The 15431-nt window shown below is 38.1% G+C and overlaps 3 protein-coding genes across 5 annotated transcripts; 1 reads left to right on the top strand and 2 right to left on the bottom strand.

The window, feature by feature from the left end:
* Positions 1 to 200: 200 nt before the first annotated feature.
* On the top strand, positions 201 to 2107 carry LOC129309306 (protein DSS1 HOMOLOG ON CHROMOSOME V-like). 2 transcript variants are annotated; one of them, XM_054950846.1, is made up of 3 exons: positions 201 to 341; positions 498 to 625; positions 1671 to 2107. In XM_054950846.1, the coding sequence occupies exons 2-3, from the start codon at positions 535 to 537 to the stop codon at positions 1799 to 1801; spliced, it is 222 nt and encodes a 73-aa protein (XP_054806821.1). In that variant the 5' UTR covers positions 201 to 341; positions 498 to 534; the 3' UTR covers positions 1802 to 2107. The 2 variants fall into 2 exon arrangements, with proteins under 2 accessions (XP_054806821.1, XP_054806814.1); XM_054950839.1 differs by having other exon boundaries at positions 208 to 324.
* Positions 2108 to 3976: 1869 nt separating this feature from the next.
* On the bottom strand, positions 3977 to 8122 carry LOC129304611 (uncharacterized). 2 transcript variants are annotated; one of them, XM_054944334.1, is made up of 6 exons: positions 7808 to 8122; positions 6500 to 6792; positions 6249 to 6355; positions 5984 to 6116; positions 5674 to 5868; positions 3977 to 4676 (listed from the first exon to the last, which is right to left on the bottom strand). In XM_054944334.1, the coding sequence occupies exons 2-6, from the start codon at positions 6773 to 6775 to the stop codon at positions 4398 to 4400; spliced, it is 990 nt and encodes a 329-aa protein (XP_054800309.1). In that variant the 5' UTR covers positions 6776 to 6792; positions 7808 to 8122; the 3' UTR covers positions 3977 to 4397. The 2 variants fall into 2 exon arrangements, with proteins under 2 accessions (XP_054800309.1, XP_054800316.1); XM_054944341.1 differs by lacking the exon at positions 7808 to 8122 and adding an exon at positions 6976 to 7771.
* A 2221-nt stretch (positions 8123 to 10343) lies between these two features.
* Positions 10344 to 13311, bottom strand: LOC129303556 (homeobox-leucine zipper protein HAT5-like). Its single transcript, XM_054942941.1, has 4 exons — positions 12687 to 13311; positions 12187 to 12317; positions 11595 to 11834; positions 10344 to 10971 (listed from the first exon to the last, which is right to left on the bottom strand). The coding sequence occupies exons 1-4, from the start codon at positions 12769 to 12771 to the stop codon at positions 10585 to 10587; spliced, it is 843 nt and encodes a 280-aa protein (XP_054798916.1). The 5' UTR covers positions 12772 to 13311; the 3' UTR covers positions 10344 to 10584.
* Positions 13312 to 15431: the final 2120 nt, after the last annotated feature.

Here is a 15431-nt window from a genome sequence, read left to right as displayed (position 1 = left end):
TGACTCAAATTCTTATTAATTGAACTAAATTTTATTGGTTCAAATGGGTAATTCTGATCAACCCATAACTTTTGGTGGGTTCAATTACTACAGGCTGGGTTGGCCCTTTTGGGGTCTAAACATTTCCTTTGATTGGGCTAATCTTGTGCATAAAGGGCCCAACAACATTATTAGTTTTTTTTTTTAAAGAAAATAACCGACACTAGTGAACTGTAAAGGGGAAATCTTTCGCAAGCGGGAAGCCTAGAGTGTCATTGACGCCTCTCCTCCTTTTCTCTTGCGCACGGCCCCTTGTTGGGAGATTAGGGTTCTTTCTAAAGGAGGGTTAGTCATGTTTGTAGGTTTGCGATTTCTGTTCAACTTTCTATGCTTCGGGTTTATGAAGTCCTAGAGCCTTATCATGAGTGCATCTCTGCGATGCAACAATTTTGTCGTCTTCTTTTTCTGTTTGATTCCTATTTTCGTTAAGTTGAAAGCCTGTTTTTGCTTTTTTGTAGATTCTGCGTATTAATTACTTGGTTGCCAAATTCGACTATGGAGAAGGATTCCAAGGTAGCGGTTGAAGATCCTAAGCTTGATTTGTTCGAAGATGATGATGAATTTGAAGAATTTGAGATCAATGAAGGTACTTTTACTTCTATTATCCACGAAGATGTTGATTCATTGTGGGCTACTGCTTCGTTATAGGGTGCCTGCTTATGGCGTACAACTGATGATAGAAAGTTAATAATGATAGCATTCATTACCCATAAGGAAAGTAGCAGCTATCAGATGGGTTTTACTAGTTGATATTCTAGGATGTATATTGCATGGTTTTTCTGCCACTAGGTAGAATGCTAGATCATTTTTCAAACATGGAAAGAATGAAAGATATTCGATGAGTGGGACTCTTACCAGTACCAGGGTTTTTGTTTTAATTTTTTTTAGAAGTTTGGGAGGGATAGTTATTTTGAATATGAGTGAGGGGGGGAGGGTGAGTTGTTTTGAATATGAGGGGGCATCTAAGGTAGGAATTGGAAGTAGACGTCCTCAAAGAGTGTCCTTCCCTGTCTTATGCAAATTTGAAGCTGATATCTACTAACATGAGAGGGCTCTGATGTATAAGCTGGAATTTTTTGCTTCCTTTAATATTGGAAGTTGGGAACTTCATAGTTGGTTCACGCTTTAGCTTTACACACCATGAACTTGACATACTTCTATAGGCTAAAACTAGCATCAAGGACATACTAACTTTGATGGCTTATATATTTAATTCTTTGCACTAGCACCCGTTTTTTTGGGCCAACCAGTAGTATTCATACATCATCAATTGTTGGAAGCAAGGAATTCTGCTTAGAAGGCTTGTACAATCTTCTGAAGCCTACATTATGGTAGCAATGCATAAACAGAGAGATGAGACGAGTTAGGTGGGCGTATTTACAAAAATAATAATAAAGAATTACATTTGGAATCCTCCAATTTGACTGAAGTGAAAATGTTGTCCTGGATGGAAAGGACTGGTATTAGAGAGTTTATGTTACGGATCTGATTTTTTTTTTTTGTTTGGGGGGGGGCTCATGTTAGAGATCTGACTTGATTCGTATGATTATAGTATTATTGCGGTTTATTTTTATTGAGGATTTAGAATGTTATTTCCCATATGTTCACATACTTTAAATTAAAAATGATAGAATGGGATGACAAAGAAGAGGGAAAAGAGACAAACCAGCAATGGGAAGATGATTGGGATGATGACGATGTTAATGACGACTTTTCGCTGCAGCTCAAGAAAGAATTGGAAAACAACTCGGAGAAAAGTTAATTTCCATCTCTCCTCATCATTCTTCGGTTGTCTAGTGTTCATGTCTTCGTTGACTGTAAGGCAACAGATTATCATAGTGTTCTGGTGTCTTAAATTTGTGCCTGTTTGTCTCGTCTGGATATGGACGAACTTTTTATACAGATAACTTTATACTAGGTGGATGGATCTATTTTTTTTTCCCCTTTCTAATTCTGTAATCGTCTTGCAAAATTTGAATTTGTTGTTGCGCACAAGATGAAATGGGTCACCGTCCCAGCGAAGATGCTCATATAATTTTAGAATTTTCAATTTGATTGCGTGGATCAATATTAGTGAGGTTTCCTTTTGTATCAAACTACGTGTTTGAAGTGGGGTGGTGAATGACATCTTAGAAAAACCCACACGTTCGATTGCAAATTTACAAGCAGTAAAAACTGACCCATTAGAAGGATCAAGTCGCGTAAACGAAGTCTAATTGTCAGCTTTTTTGAACGATCAGAATCGTTGGTGTTTATTCTATTCTCGCTCTTTTGTTTTTTGGGATTTACAAGGGCAAGCCGAAGCTTGCTAATTACAGCTAATTAGTCACTTGAGCATAAGCTGTGTTCCCTAATGATCATATCAAAACAGCAAGCGGGAACCTGGGTTACAATCCGTAAGCCAGGCATATCAAGAGACCTGTTCTTTGCTAATAAAGCACAGCAGATTTAGTTACGTCCAGTATAAATGACTTCCTCGCATGGTATTGAAACCCGGACCGGACCGGCCGGGTCAACTCAAAAACCGGTGACCCGGTCCCTTGTCCGGTCTGGGTTTACTTCTAAACCGGTAACGAAATAAATCGGTGTAACTCAGTCAACCCGGTATAACCCGGTTAACCCGGTGGGTTGACTGGGTTAACCGGGTTATTTTTTTAAAATTTTTTTTTTCACTTTTTATTTTTAAGAGTGTTGAATTTAGAAATAAGATAACAAAAAAAAAGTAAAACTAAAGTCAAAAAATAAAAAATTAGAGATAGAGCACGCTAAGTCCAATTCAGATTTTCAAACAACATTTATTTCGGCCTTTCATCTGTGTCTCTCCTCTCTCACCCTAACCTAATCAGTGTCTCTTCTCTAGCTTAATCTCCGTCTCTTCTTCAGGCTCCAGCTCTATCTCCATCTCTTCTCCAACTCTATCTCTGTCTTTACTATCTTCATCTCTTCTCCAGCTTAGTTTCTGACTCTTCGTCTTTTTTCTAGCTCAATCTCCGTCTCTTCTCCAATTCTATTTCCATCTCTTCTCTAAACTTTTGAGATTGAAGAGTTGTAAGTGTAATGATAGATATTTAAAATATTGTATTTTATTACTGTTAGACTTTTGAGTGGTTGAATTTAGTTGAATATTTTTATAATTAATGTCTTTTTATTTAAATTGTATTATTTTAATCATGACCGATTTGCCACCGGTTCAACCCCCGGTTCAACCCTAATTGAACCACTAACCCGTGACCCAATGCCATAACCGGTTCAATGACCGGTCCGATCTTACGTACCTTGCTTCCTCGTCTTCTACAAGGCTTATAAGATCTCGGATTTGAGAAATGACTTCGACGTCTTCCGCAAGGCTTATTCTATTCTCTAAATACCGACTGTCGTGTGTGTACTGGATTAGCCCTGGTCATCTTTTGACCAATGGAAAAATAATTCCACAAATTATTTTAGATTATAGAATATTTGTATTCCAAATAAAAACCTTGTTAACATGTTTATCAGTTTAAGTTAGAAAGAATAAACGGCACCCACCGTTACTTCGGACGCAAATGTTTTCATTTTCACTCGCCCATGTTCTAGCAGGAAGAATCCATCACCGACAAGATATACGTGAAAATTTAGCTAGGCAATGTTGCTTTTCTCATAATTGCTCTTGATAACCCAGCTACCCGTTATTTTTCTATATTTTTAAGTCGTCCATCCTTTGATACATGAAATTTGAGATGAGTCCCATTATTGATTATTCATGATTATGAATCTTGAATAGAATAATTTGAGAAAATACATCTTATACATTTATTTGTACAATGTTCAAGCAAAATAAGTTATTTTTTTGTTTCATAAGTCATATCTTACCTTCTAGCATTTAAATCCTATTGAAATATGTGGAGAAATATTAAAAGATAAAAAAAAATATTAACCCAATAAATAGATGGAAAAAATATTTAAAAAAAAAAGAACAAAACGTGCCCAGGTTAAGAGAATTCATGCAAATAGTGTGAATGCTAGAGGAAATATTTTACAGGCATATGTAGATACTGATCCGAATAATTTTCAATCATCGATTAATAAATTCGCTGATCCATTATCACTTCAATAAGAGAACCCGTGAAAAAGCTTCCTGAAGCAAATGCTAAAAGCAAATCAACCACGCGTGTTCTGCCAAATATAGGGAATGAAGAAGAGAGAGGAAACAACGTAGTTTGCAGAGCTGACAAGAAAGGTGGCATAGGAATCGAATCATGAATTTCCTGCTCAATCCGTGCTTCAACAGCAATTCGAACCATCTCAATTTTCAGTGTATATACAGGGGAAAAAATATGACGAGCAGACCGGATATTAAAGAAGTTGATGCACGGCATGTGTCATGAAACAAGTCCCTCCCGAGCAATACTGGTGACACGAAGTACGGCTTGAGCACTCAGCGGTGAGAGTTTTGATTGACAGAAGTTCTCCCACGAACCCAGCTCTGGACGCTCAGAAACAGAAGCAGGCATGGGATCATGAAATTTCTCATATACATTTTGAAGCTCAAGCAGCAGAGTCCGGGCTGCCTCCCTGGATTCAGGGAGCTGGTCACTCAGCTGGGATGCAGCTACTTGGATCAATTTGTCAATTCCGTAAGCCTTTATGCCCTCAGCACCCTGTAAATAAATACAGCACAGGACAGAAAATGTTAATGCTCAACATCCAGTGCCAATAATAAATGAAACAAATGCATTGCTCTTCCTTCACATATCAACCGAAGAAACGCTTTTCACATTCAGGTTTAAAATGTCAGATGCAATTTATCGCATTAAGTTGCCAGCATAAAGATCTAATAATGATTCTCGGATCAGGAATTGACCAAAGAATGGCAAAAAACAAAATGATTCAGAGAGTATGTGATACATGTAGTTAGGATCCCTTATGTCCTTAACAACAGTGTAAAACTTGGGACTCTTATTTCTAGAAACTCATTATAAAAAGTGACTTAAACTATTGAAATGCAAGCAATTAGAAGATGGTGTAGATGTACTGAATCATGCACTACTGTTAATAAATCCCAGCCCATGTGCATAAAACACGTGCGAGAGTGTGTGTATGTGTATGCATACAAAACTGAGCAAGCTATAGCAGCCAAACATCAACCAAGAGAGGTAATAGTTATACCCTTTAAACAAAATAGCAGTTTAAATATGGGCTTGTGACCATGAATGCCTATATTTCAAGGAACAAACTCTTCAATAAATCAACAGTAAAGAAAGTTGGCAAGGCGAATTTGAGATAGAAACTTGGCCATTCAAAATTCATTCAGATGTCTGAAAAGGAAACGTTTTATCGTAACCTCATGGATGATAAATGCCTTTTTCCTTGTGTCACTAATCTATTTTTCCTCTTTCTAAAGATTTTTTTTTTTTTTGGCGTCTTTTTTTATGGGGGTGGACGCTGTGGGGAGGTTTAACTTCTTGTAATCACCTAAAACCTTTATAGAATTCAGACATCATTCTAACTTTAAGATGCATAGCATATGCTAAAAAAAATGATGTATCAAACTAGCTAAAACCAATAAAACAAATGGAACAAACTTAATAGGATTAGTCGTACAAATTTCTTGGAAAGGAGCATCAGGGATAAGACGCATTCTCAAATCTCTCTTACCAATCGAGGGACACTTCGAGAAAAGCACATTGATGCCTTTGCACGAATTCGAGGATTCCTATTCTTAAGATGAGGTTGCAATTTTGGTAACAAAGATGTAGGGGAAATCCAGGTAGTCATAGCTATTAAGGCTCTCTCAGCTGCCTCACATACAAAGCGCTTGTCCTGTGAAGACTTGAGAAGAAGCTGTACCAGCTGCATCAATGGAAAAATCGTTCACATGCAAGAGCATGTTCATGATAATCAAGTACAACAAGGGAAAATTACTTAGTAAAGTAGCCAGATTAACCAAGAAGGAACACTGAGTTACCAGGGGGTCCAGAAAATCTATTATAAGATCATTATATGCACTGAAAATGTCCGCAGATGTCATAATGGCAGTTTTGCAAAGAGCACTTCTAGGGCTTTTCAAGGACTTTACAAGAAATGTGATCACATCCCCTCTGCTCACCAGAAAGCATATTGATGAATTCATTAATCCCCAAACAAAAACAACAGCAAACTGATCAGTAAAAGAATGTTTTAGATTATCATATTTTCAAAAAAAGCAAAATATCTGCATGTTCGTTACTTACAGAATATCAAGCAGTGCTTCCTTGTGAAATATTGAAATCCGCCGAACATTATTGAGGGCATTGCATACCAGGACCCACTCCTTGGAGTCCAATCCAGTCAACAGAGTCTGTAATAAAATCCAGTAGCTGATCTCAAATAATTCAAGAAATGAATTTCCTATAAAAATATAATAATTAACAGTAAAAAATTGAAGAAATATTAGGAACCATAAACAACTTCAAAAGCCTGCCAGCAATAAAAATAATATTACCTTGAGACAACTATCAATATCTTCTAAATCCCTCAAGTTCTCAGAATCAATGTATTCTACTTCTGCATTTCCTATTTCTATTTGAGAATCGCCTGAATGATTACCATTGACAGGTGGAGGCACTACAGAAGCACAATTTTTTTCCTTTTGCAGATCTTTATTATTTTCATCCACATTGTCAGCAGAAGCCATATTTAAACATGCCTTACTGGAGCTCTCCTCCTTCCTTTCAGTTTCCAGAGTTGTATTGTTATCACTAAGAGCTTTCTCCGACATCCCTGCCAGGCCTTCGTCTGGGATGGAAACAAGGACATCTCATAAAAGCTAACAACACGAAGTACACAGGATGCTACTTAATTTATTTAAATTAATACCAGTGTGAAATGTAAGAATGAATGAAACAATAAAAAGAAAATGAAATCAAGATCTAAACTTGAAGAAGAAAAGATCATCAAAACCATGGATCAGAATTTAACCAAAGGTGTATCTGCAAGCCTCATTCCCCTAATTTTGGTCTCACTCCATAAGACTAATATATTTAGTTGTTTAGATTCACTCCTGAATTTCTAGATCCTCCTCTGCCAGATATCATATTCGCGTAGCAGTTTTTTTCTCCTGAACTCATCTATCGGACAGATTATATTTCTAAGGAATAAAGAGCAAAGACATCCATTTTGCAGCTGCCAATACAAATCCTAGCACCGACCATTCACTCCAAAGCCCACATAGAGCAAAATTTGCATGAGACCTACAAACTGGAGAGTTTTGGCAAAGTGACCCACTCATAGTTTTTCTTTACTCCCAATGATCCACAGAATCCCGACCCGCAAAAATGGCCCTGGGCCTAAACAATGAAGAAGAAAGCCTGAGACTAAGCATCATATAAAAATTGGCCCAAGTCAGCAGGTATTCACAAGACCGGAAACCGATCATCACCTTACATAGAAGACAGACTAACGCAGTATGATTAGGTTCTTACTTCTTAGTAGATCATGCTGTATACTCGGCTTAATGAGGAAAATAGGAACCCAAAAAGAAAAAAAGACTCAACCCAAATGAAATCCCAAAAACCTTGGAGCTGCGCTATACTAGAATTAATCCCAATAGCAGCAAGAATGTATCAAGATCTCGGTTTACACTGCTTTACACTCCCGATTCTTTATGAACTACATGAGCATTTGAATCCAATTCCAACTCAATTGATTGAAACATGGAAACAAAACAGTAGTTGCCATGCCTAATGCCGATCAAACCCGCGTTCGATTAGAGTGAAAAGAACAAGAAAAAGAGGAAAGAGACAGAAATTACCAGACAGGAGGCAGAGTGTGATGGACCAGAAAATGGAGAAGAAAAGATGAAAAAGAGTAGAGAGAGACAGGAAGGAGTTGCAGAGAAAGTGAGGGCACTATAGGAAGTGAAGATTGTGTAACCGGCGAAGACAGGAGTCGCGCAAGACGACGCCACAACTGGAAAACCCGACCAAGGCCGGCAAGTTTGGGTAATATCGCATGTGAATCGCCAGGTCAACCGATTCTTTTAATTCCCGATTTCCTAAATCGCCCAACTCCTTCCCCTCATATTGCTGACTCCTGCCACTCCCAAGATTTACCATTTATGCCTCCCGATTCGCTTTTCTTGTTAATTTCATTTAATTCAATTCACCGACGCTCCAACTCAATGAAAGGTGGCGGAGAGATTTGATTTGAAATGATGCTTTATCATTTGACAGGGATTAAACAATTCATTTTGATGTGGATTAGCACCTTAATATGGTCTTTTCATCTGCTTAATCCATCCCAACCATTGAATTTAAATTCCTCCCATTCCAGATGGAACCACCGAATTTTAGGTAAGCCGTTATTTTGAGGCCAATTTACCTACATTAATTAATATTTTTTGTCAGACGGGTTGCAAATTACTAACTTCTTTTATTGTAATAATATAATTTTCAAAAATGTAAAAATTGGTTACATTTATCTACCCGCCTTGTATTAAAAAATAAATTTTCAGGTACGAAAAATCCTAAACATACGTATCTTTAATTAACCAAATGATATAAAAAATATTTAAGAGAGAATGACACAATTCAATTGCACTCCAAGTTCCCTCTCCTCGCTCGTCCACAAAGCTACGAAAGGGGATCCATTTTGAATTAAACGCTGCTGCCGAAGTTGGTCTCGAGCAAATGCTTACACTCACAAGTCGCAACATCACTCTCAAACCCTGGCAAATCGTTGGCCCAACAAATAATTAATTCATGATCACAATTTTATTCTGGAACAAACCCCTGGGAAAATGTTTCGTTCAGCCATATACGGACCTGACAAGTAACAATTTAGGAGACCCGACTGAACTCATTACCCATGAATGAAGAGTGAGAACAGGTTGAACAGTGCTAATAAAAGCCAATGGGTCTCAAAATATGAATTCTGCAGATACGGATGGAGAGGAACAGCAGAAAGATGTCTGTGCTGTGGTAAACGGCGGTAAAATACGGATATATCATGTAAAGCTCTTCTAATGATGACATGTCTCATGCCTCAAAAAGTCGATGGCTCTGGAGGAACAGCTCATATACATTCAAAGGAACCAACAGAAGTGAAAGCGAAGGGATATATTTCCATACATAGTTGTCCATTTAGGTGCTGCGGAGCTGCGCATGGAAGAAGAATGAGAAATGGCAGAGACACTGTGGGCCAATTCTCTGACCGGGCTGGAGAAGGCTTCCCAATCTTTTAACATCTGGGGCAAAGAATATTTTGAGCTGCTCTTCACCACGGATTGCTTGTCAAACTGAATCAGAAATTGAAGCACTCTTGACTTGGTTGAAGGATAAAAAAACAGCCCAGAAGAACGAGAATTGAAAGAATCCATTTTGCAGTGGCAGAGTTCAAGGATAATTCTACCCATTTTCACCCGGAAGGTTTAAGTTGACCGCCACGAACTTTCGTCCATGTTAGGCAATAGGTGTTAGATTAGCATTGCTGTTCACTGATTTTACTTAAAATATGGTAAACCTTTATATTAGGATTTGGAGGACTTGCATTCAGCAATTTTATTATGTATGTGGTCATGGAAGTTTCAATTAATTAAGACAGGTCATTATATTTAAGCATTTCAGCAGGGATCAAGTTACTGCGAGGGGGATTTTTCATGCACGCAGATAGTTAGGTCCGAGACTGAGACTGCTTTATATCAACATGAATACTTGTGGGAACGATGCAGGCTCGTTACGCAAGTTTTAGATGTCACATGTTTGGGTATTAGTGCAGAATGCAAATTTTGACGACTTGATTTTATTAGGAGGAATGCTGGATCGGCTCCATGAGATCATGATTCAGTTAGAATCTTGCTTGGCAGCACAAAGTGACAGTAAATTATCCAAGAGGTGAAGAAGAGTAGACTGACAATATCTGATTTCGTGTCATTTTGTGGAGAGAGTAGCTTTTTTTGGTGGGTCATGATGAAGCCCATGGTTTGATTCTCTGCAAAACAATACTGAAACCCGCATTACTTGCTTTTGAAGGGGTTTCAAATTTGGCCCCCTCTTTCCACTGAGCCCGCGGAAAAGAGGAAAGCCCACTATTTGAGACGTAGAGATGTTTCTGAGGAAGCTGGTCCCATGGGAACAGTTGAGTTCCGTTATTAATTTCTAACCGAATGTCTGATACCTTCAACTTAATTAGACTCGAGTCACCTGCATTACTTCAATTATAACATTGCTGATGTTTCTCAACTCATTATTCTTTTAAAAGAGAAAAAGAATATGACATTATAGATCAAGCTTAGTCGTCGACCTTTGAGGGCGAACTACACCGTGAAGGAGATAAGACAACATGAGACGTCATTAACCAATTATTTATTAAACTCAAGCTTTGGATCCATTGATCCGAGGGATCTCAGCACCTCAAACAGACGTTGAAGTTTTCTTTGATGCCCCCATCCCCATCATCTGTAACAAACAACAGACTCTTCGCAATCTGCTTTATCGTGTAAAACACTAATCTCTTGCACGACACCTTACATCATTACATTTTTTTCCCCTCTCTCTCTCTCTCTCTGTCTCTCTTTAATACAGGCTTGATTTAAGACCACACCCACCAATGCAACGCCTCTCCCTCCTCATGGTTTTGGTTCTCGGATTCAGGGGCCACAAACACGTCAGAGAAGTAACTCCTGCCATCGTCGCTACCATCGTCCTCCTCCGACGGAACCCCGCTGACCCCAGCCACGCACCCACCGATGTTCTCAGTTGCAAAGTAGGAATCAACGCTGTCCAAGACAGGCTGTGGAGCATCCTCGTCCACCACCGCACTTCCACCACTCCCACTGCTGAGACGGTCCTCCACCTTTACGTTGAATGGTAGGGCAGGCATTTGGGCTGGCTCCATTATAAGTGGATCGGCCTTTTCTTCAAGTAATGGTTCTCGTGGCATCTCCCTAGCTAGAAGCTTCTCGTTTAAGGCTACCACCTGAGGAATTGTCAATAGTCAATTGTCACTCTATAATAAGATATACATATACATATATATATATATATATATATCATGTCATCATTATCAAAGATAAGCATAGACCCATTAGTTTGTGGACTGGTCTCCATACTCACTTTGAAATGCAAGTGTACGTCTTTTTCATAGAAAGTATTGGCATATTTCGAGAGATCTACCTGGTATATTCATCCAGCTACGCTTAAAGGGCCTTTTAATAGTGAAGGTGGTGCTCAGAACCGATGCCACGTTTAGAAGTATGTGGCTAATTAATATGGTCGAATCTCATTGGCGGGACCCTCTTAGTAAAGCTTCAAATCATCTAATAGGTCGTGGGTCCTTTTCCTATGATGGAATCCTGATTGGGAAGGCATTAATTATTAACTTTATCTAATACAGCACCTTACCCAGTTACCTGACGCGCACAAAAGCACAATACAGATCCTTACATTTTTTTTATATTTAATATAAAGACTTTGATATCCATAATCAATAGTAATTAATATCGATTCAACTTTCCATCATATTTATGATTGATTTTTATTTTTGCTTGGGGTATTAATAAACCGGAACCAAATGGACCTTGAGAGACAGTGTATGCGTACCTCTGATTTGAGCTTTTCATTGTCCTTGAGGATAGAGTCGTACTTTGAAAGGAGAGCGTCGTAGGAAGACTTGAGAACATCATAATCCCTTTCAATTTGCTTGGTTTTCCAACGGGCCCTGCGGTTTTGGAACCACACAGCCACCTGTCTTGGCTGCAATCCAAGCTTCTTGGCCAACTGGATTTTCCGTTCCGGCTCCAGCTTGTTCTCTTCTTCAAAGCTTTTCTCCAGCAGAAGCACCTAAACGTTAAATAATCCATATACAAGGGATTACAAATTATATTGACGAAATATACATACTCACAATCTAGAGTATCTTGGAGTTGAGATTGAATTCAGCCTCAACGGGTAATTAATGCTAATGCATACATGCACCTTGCTATATGGGGGAACAATAAATGGGTTGAAATCAATCATTTCATGCCTGCGAAGTTTATATCTTAGATCTATTGCATCAAAAGAACTGAAATCCAGATTCATATTAAATCAGAAATTTGTAGCGGATAATATTGAAGTTTCAGATTTTATACAATATAAAACCGTAAGACCAAGCGGCAGCGTATATATTGAGCTAACTAGTCAATCAACCAACCTGCGCGGAAGTGAGGCGTCGCTTCTTCTCCGGCAGCTGCTCATCGTAATATTCCTCATCGAACAGTTCATCCGCTGACCTGAAAAATGGTCGTTTCTTTGAGCTTTCGTCCAAGCTTATAATCGATCCTCCTGTTTTCATTGCAACTCAAGTTTATGGTTCGGATGAAGAAGGAACGAAACAATAAAACTAAAACGTTTTTAATAGTTTAGTTCGTCATGGTCCAGGTTACGGGCATCAAATATCTAATGTAAACCAAGTTTTATGCAATTAAGTGGTTTCCGTTTATGTCAGTCCAGATTGTGGTATTGTATTCCTGGCTATGACGGAGTAATTTTCTCGACAGCGACCAAAAAAAAAAAACATAAATTTAAGCCACCAAGCAAAATGAAACAACATATTGGCATATCGCTGAAGACAAGGCAACGTTGCAAAAAATATTTGAGAGGGTAAAAAATTTCCCCAAAAAAAAAACCCAGTGGCGAAGTGTTGTGAATCACCTCGATAAGCTGGATCACCATTCCCGAGAAACAGCATGTTCCCGCGGCAAACGGAGGGGCCAAAGAAAAGACGGCCGGCCTCCATAGTTCAAGCCTCGCCCTCTTTCCGCAAGCGTACAGGGTCTTCGACGACACTCCCCACCGATGACCACCAGAGATGCTTACTCCGGCGACAGATGAGGCAAAAGAAAATAGAACAGGTGGGTCTCAGTATAGTATTTACTTTTAGGAATCAAAGGGGTCCAGAGTTAAAAAATCATTAGCTTGTGGCGGAAGAAGCTGGTGCTCCAGAGCAACCTAGCAGGCGTTTCCAACGGGCATATACAAAATCCCATCATGCACCGACCAATCTCGCCCAGCTATGGTGGGGTTTTGCGGGCGACAGTTTCGAATTCTGCAGGCAGAGTCAGAAGCACCCGAGCAGACACAGTTACGAAGGTTTGGCCAAGAAATGGTCACCAAGACTGCGCCAGAGCTGGAGATAGAAAATAGGGCAGAGAGAGGAATGAAAATTATGGGAGCAAAGTATATAGCGATGACCGGAATAAGAATCCCGGCGGACGCCTGGGGTTGCGGAGCAGGCTGTTTTAGACAGCGGGTGTGAATGACGCTAGCGACTAATGTTGAGAGAGTGGGGGAGGGAGCGCTTATAACATGGGTTCATTGGCTTGGAATGACAAAATTGCCCTGGGTCATTCTGCTACGGAATGACGAGATCGACCTTGGCCATTTTGACTCTGAATGGCCATTTCATTGAGCAATTGTGCAAGCGAGAATTGTGCTCATAGACCAGGTGAAAAGTTATTTTATATATAAAGATCTCAAATTTTCTAAAATTATAATTATAAACATGTAGAGCCTTTTTAAGAAAGAGAATGTATTTGACGAATCATATACATAAAAGACAAATACTTTATCTTGTGAAATAGTTACACATAAATAATTTAATATTAAAAATAAGAAAAATAATGATCATATGTAAAAAAATTAGTGCTCTTTTGAATTTAACAATTTAAATGTACAAACCCACAACCTATGAACATTGATTTAAACATATGATTCTCTAATTGAAAGAGCAGTTTTTGTGTTGCCAAATTTAATGATTTTCATTAAGAAATTAATGTTTTAAGAATACCCACATGCATGATGTGGCTACAAAATTTTTCTCTATTTTAGTATTGAAATTTTAATACTCCCTCCCTTGAAAAAATGTAAAATATTTTTTGAAAAGTTTGATATTAAAAAATATAAAATATTTTTAATTTTTAAAGTGTAAAGTACCTCTATTGATGAATGACTTTATATTTAGAGTGTTTACTAGAGATAAATATGTAAAGATATAATTAGTTTGAAAGTAGATAATTACTTTATTGAGAACGATATTTGATTAAAAATGCTTTATATTTTTTAATGGAGGGAGTATGTGCCTTTGAATTACAAAATGATGTAGCTTATTTGATTTATAAATATTTCAATGTTTTTTCCTTTTAAAAAGGGACTTTGGTCCTTCAAAATAATTGTAAAACTTTAAGGTATTAATTTATAAATAATTGATCATTTTTGTCCACAATTATAAATCTCTCATTATGGCAGCGTGGTGGCTAATTTTAGGTTGGGGGCAGTGTGGGTGCTAACCGGCACCAGGGGTGAGATAGGCCAATGAATGATGCAGTGGAATTTAGAAATAAAAAACAGAGTGATTTGAATTCCGTGAATATTGATGCCATGCTGAGCGGTCGGAGTGTTGTCGGATCATGCACCCTCCAAACATTGTTGGTCTCGCCCTTTCAGCCTCACTGTTCCCATTTCAGCACTTCTGATGGGGTGGCAACTGGCAAGTTGCCGCATCATTTAGATTCTTTTCTTTCTTCTTCTTTTTTTTTTTTTTCAAATTACTTACAATTGGTGCTATTTTTTTTTTTTTACTTTTATAACTGACTCAAGGGTAAAACAATTGTATCTAAAATATACGCAAAAGCACGTAAATGTTTCTAGACTCAATTTCAGATTATTTCTATCCTTAAATTGTTAAGAATCTAATTTTTATCATCCTACTGTTAACTTTATCTATTTTAAACATTAATAGGATCCACATTTAAAATTTTTAATATTTTTATTATAAAATATTAAAAATTTTAATTTTTTTTAATTTTTTTAACATCATTCATTTTTTTAATTTTTTTTCTCCCTCTCTCCTCCTAATCTCTATCCAAACTTGTTTAAGTCCAAACCCACTTGACGCGAGTGGGTTTGCTATAAACCACAAAGCAAGAACAGAGCAAGTTTTCTAGCAACCTTAATAGTGACCTCTGTTCCAAAATCCAAGACTATAGATGACAAGTTTGGACTTCTTCTTCGCTAACCCTTCCAAATTTTCACCAAGCTCAATCATTGGATCCAGTAGAAATTAATGAACTCAAACAAGTTAATATCTTTGTTTTTAATAGAAAAAATAGGTAAGCTTGACTGCACGAGTTCACTAGAGTAATGTGTGGGTCCTTTAGAGGTTGTCGATGGAGGGCTTGAGTATGTGTCCATGAATTCTTCATGCAAGCTTGGGTGAGAAAGAGAGGGAGGGAGGAGGGAAGGAGAGAAAGTAGAGGAGATGGCCGTTGGTCGAAAGCTTAAATAGCTTCAATCATAGCACCTTCATGCATACATGCATGTATAGCTCACGGTACTCCTTTCTCTCTAGTCTTCATCTTCCACAAGGTTTACTATTGTTGTCTTGTTGAACTGTCCTTA

Source organism: Prosopis cineraria, unplaced genomic scaffold (genome assembly GCF_029017545.1).
Source record: "Prosopis cineraria cultivar Desert tree isolate PC_DT_omini unplaced genomic scaffold, ASM2901754v1 PC1, whole genome shotgun sequence".
Lineage (NCBI taxonomy): Eukaryota > Viridiplantae > Streptophyta > Magnoliopsida > Fabales > Fabaceae > Prosopis > Prosopis cineraria.
This window is presented reverse-complemented; position numbering and strand designations above follow the sequence as displayed.

What these genes read in the sequence shown, in the direction of transcription:
- LOC129309306 (XM_054950846.1), top strand. Translation starts at nt 535, where the DNA reads ATGGAGAAGGATTCCAAGGTAGCGGTTGAAGATCCTAAGCTTGATTTG. An exon ending in AGAATTTGAGATCAATGAAG is followed by an intron (nt 626 to 1,670) that starts GTACTTTTACTT and finishes TAAAAATGATAG; the next exon opens with AATGGGATGACAAAGAAGAG.
- LOC129304611 (XM_054944334.1), bottom strand. Translation starts at nt 6,775, where the DNA reads ATGTCGGAGAAAGCTCTTAGTGATAACAATACAACTCTGGAAACTGAA. An exon ending in TAGATTTTCTGGACCCCCTG is followed by an intron (nt 5,869 to 5,983) that starts GTAACTCAGTGT and finishes CCATTGATGCAG; the next exon opens with CTGGTACAGCTTCTTCTCAA. An exon ending in CTCGAAGTGTCCCTCGATTG is followed by an intron (nt 4,677 to 5,673) that starts GTAAGAGAGATT and finishes ATTTATTTACAG; the next exon opens with GGTGCTGAGGGCATAAAGGC.
- LOC129303556 (XM_054942941.1), bottom strand. Translation starts at nt 12,771, where the DNA reads ATGGAGGCCGGCCGTCTTTTCTTTGGCCCCTCCGTTTGCCGCGGGAAC. An exon ending in TGGTGATCCAGCTTATCGAG is followed by an intron (nt 12,318 to 12,686) that starts GTGATTCACAAC and finishes CAATGAAAACAG; the next exon opens with GAGGATCGATTATAAGCTTG. An exon ending in ATGAAAAGCTCAAATCAGAG is followed by an intron (nt 10,972 to 11,594) that starts GTACGCATACAC and finishes ACAATTCCTCAG; the next exon opens with GTGGTAGCCTTAAACGAGAA.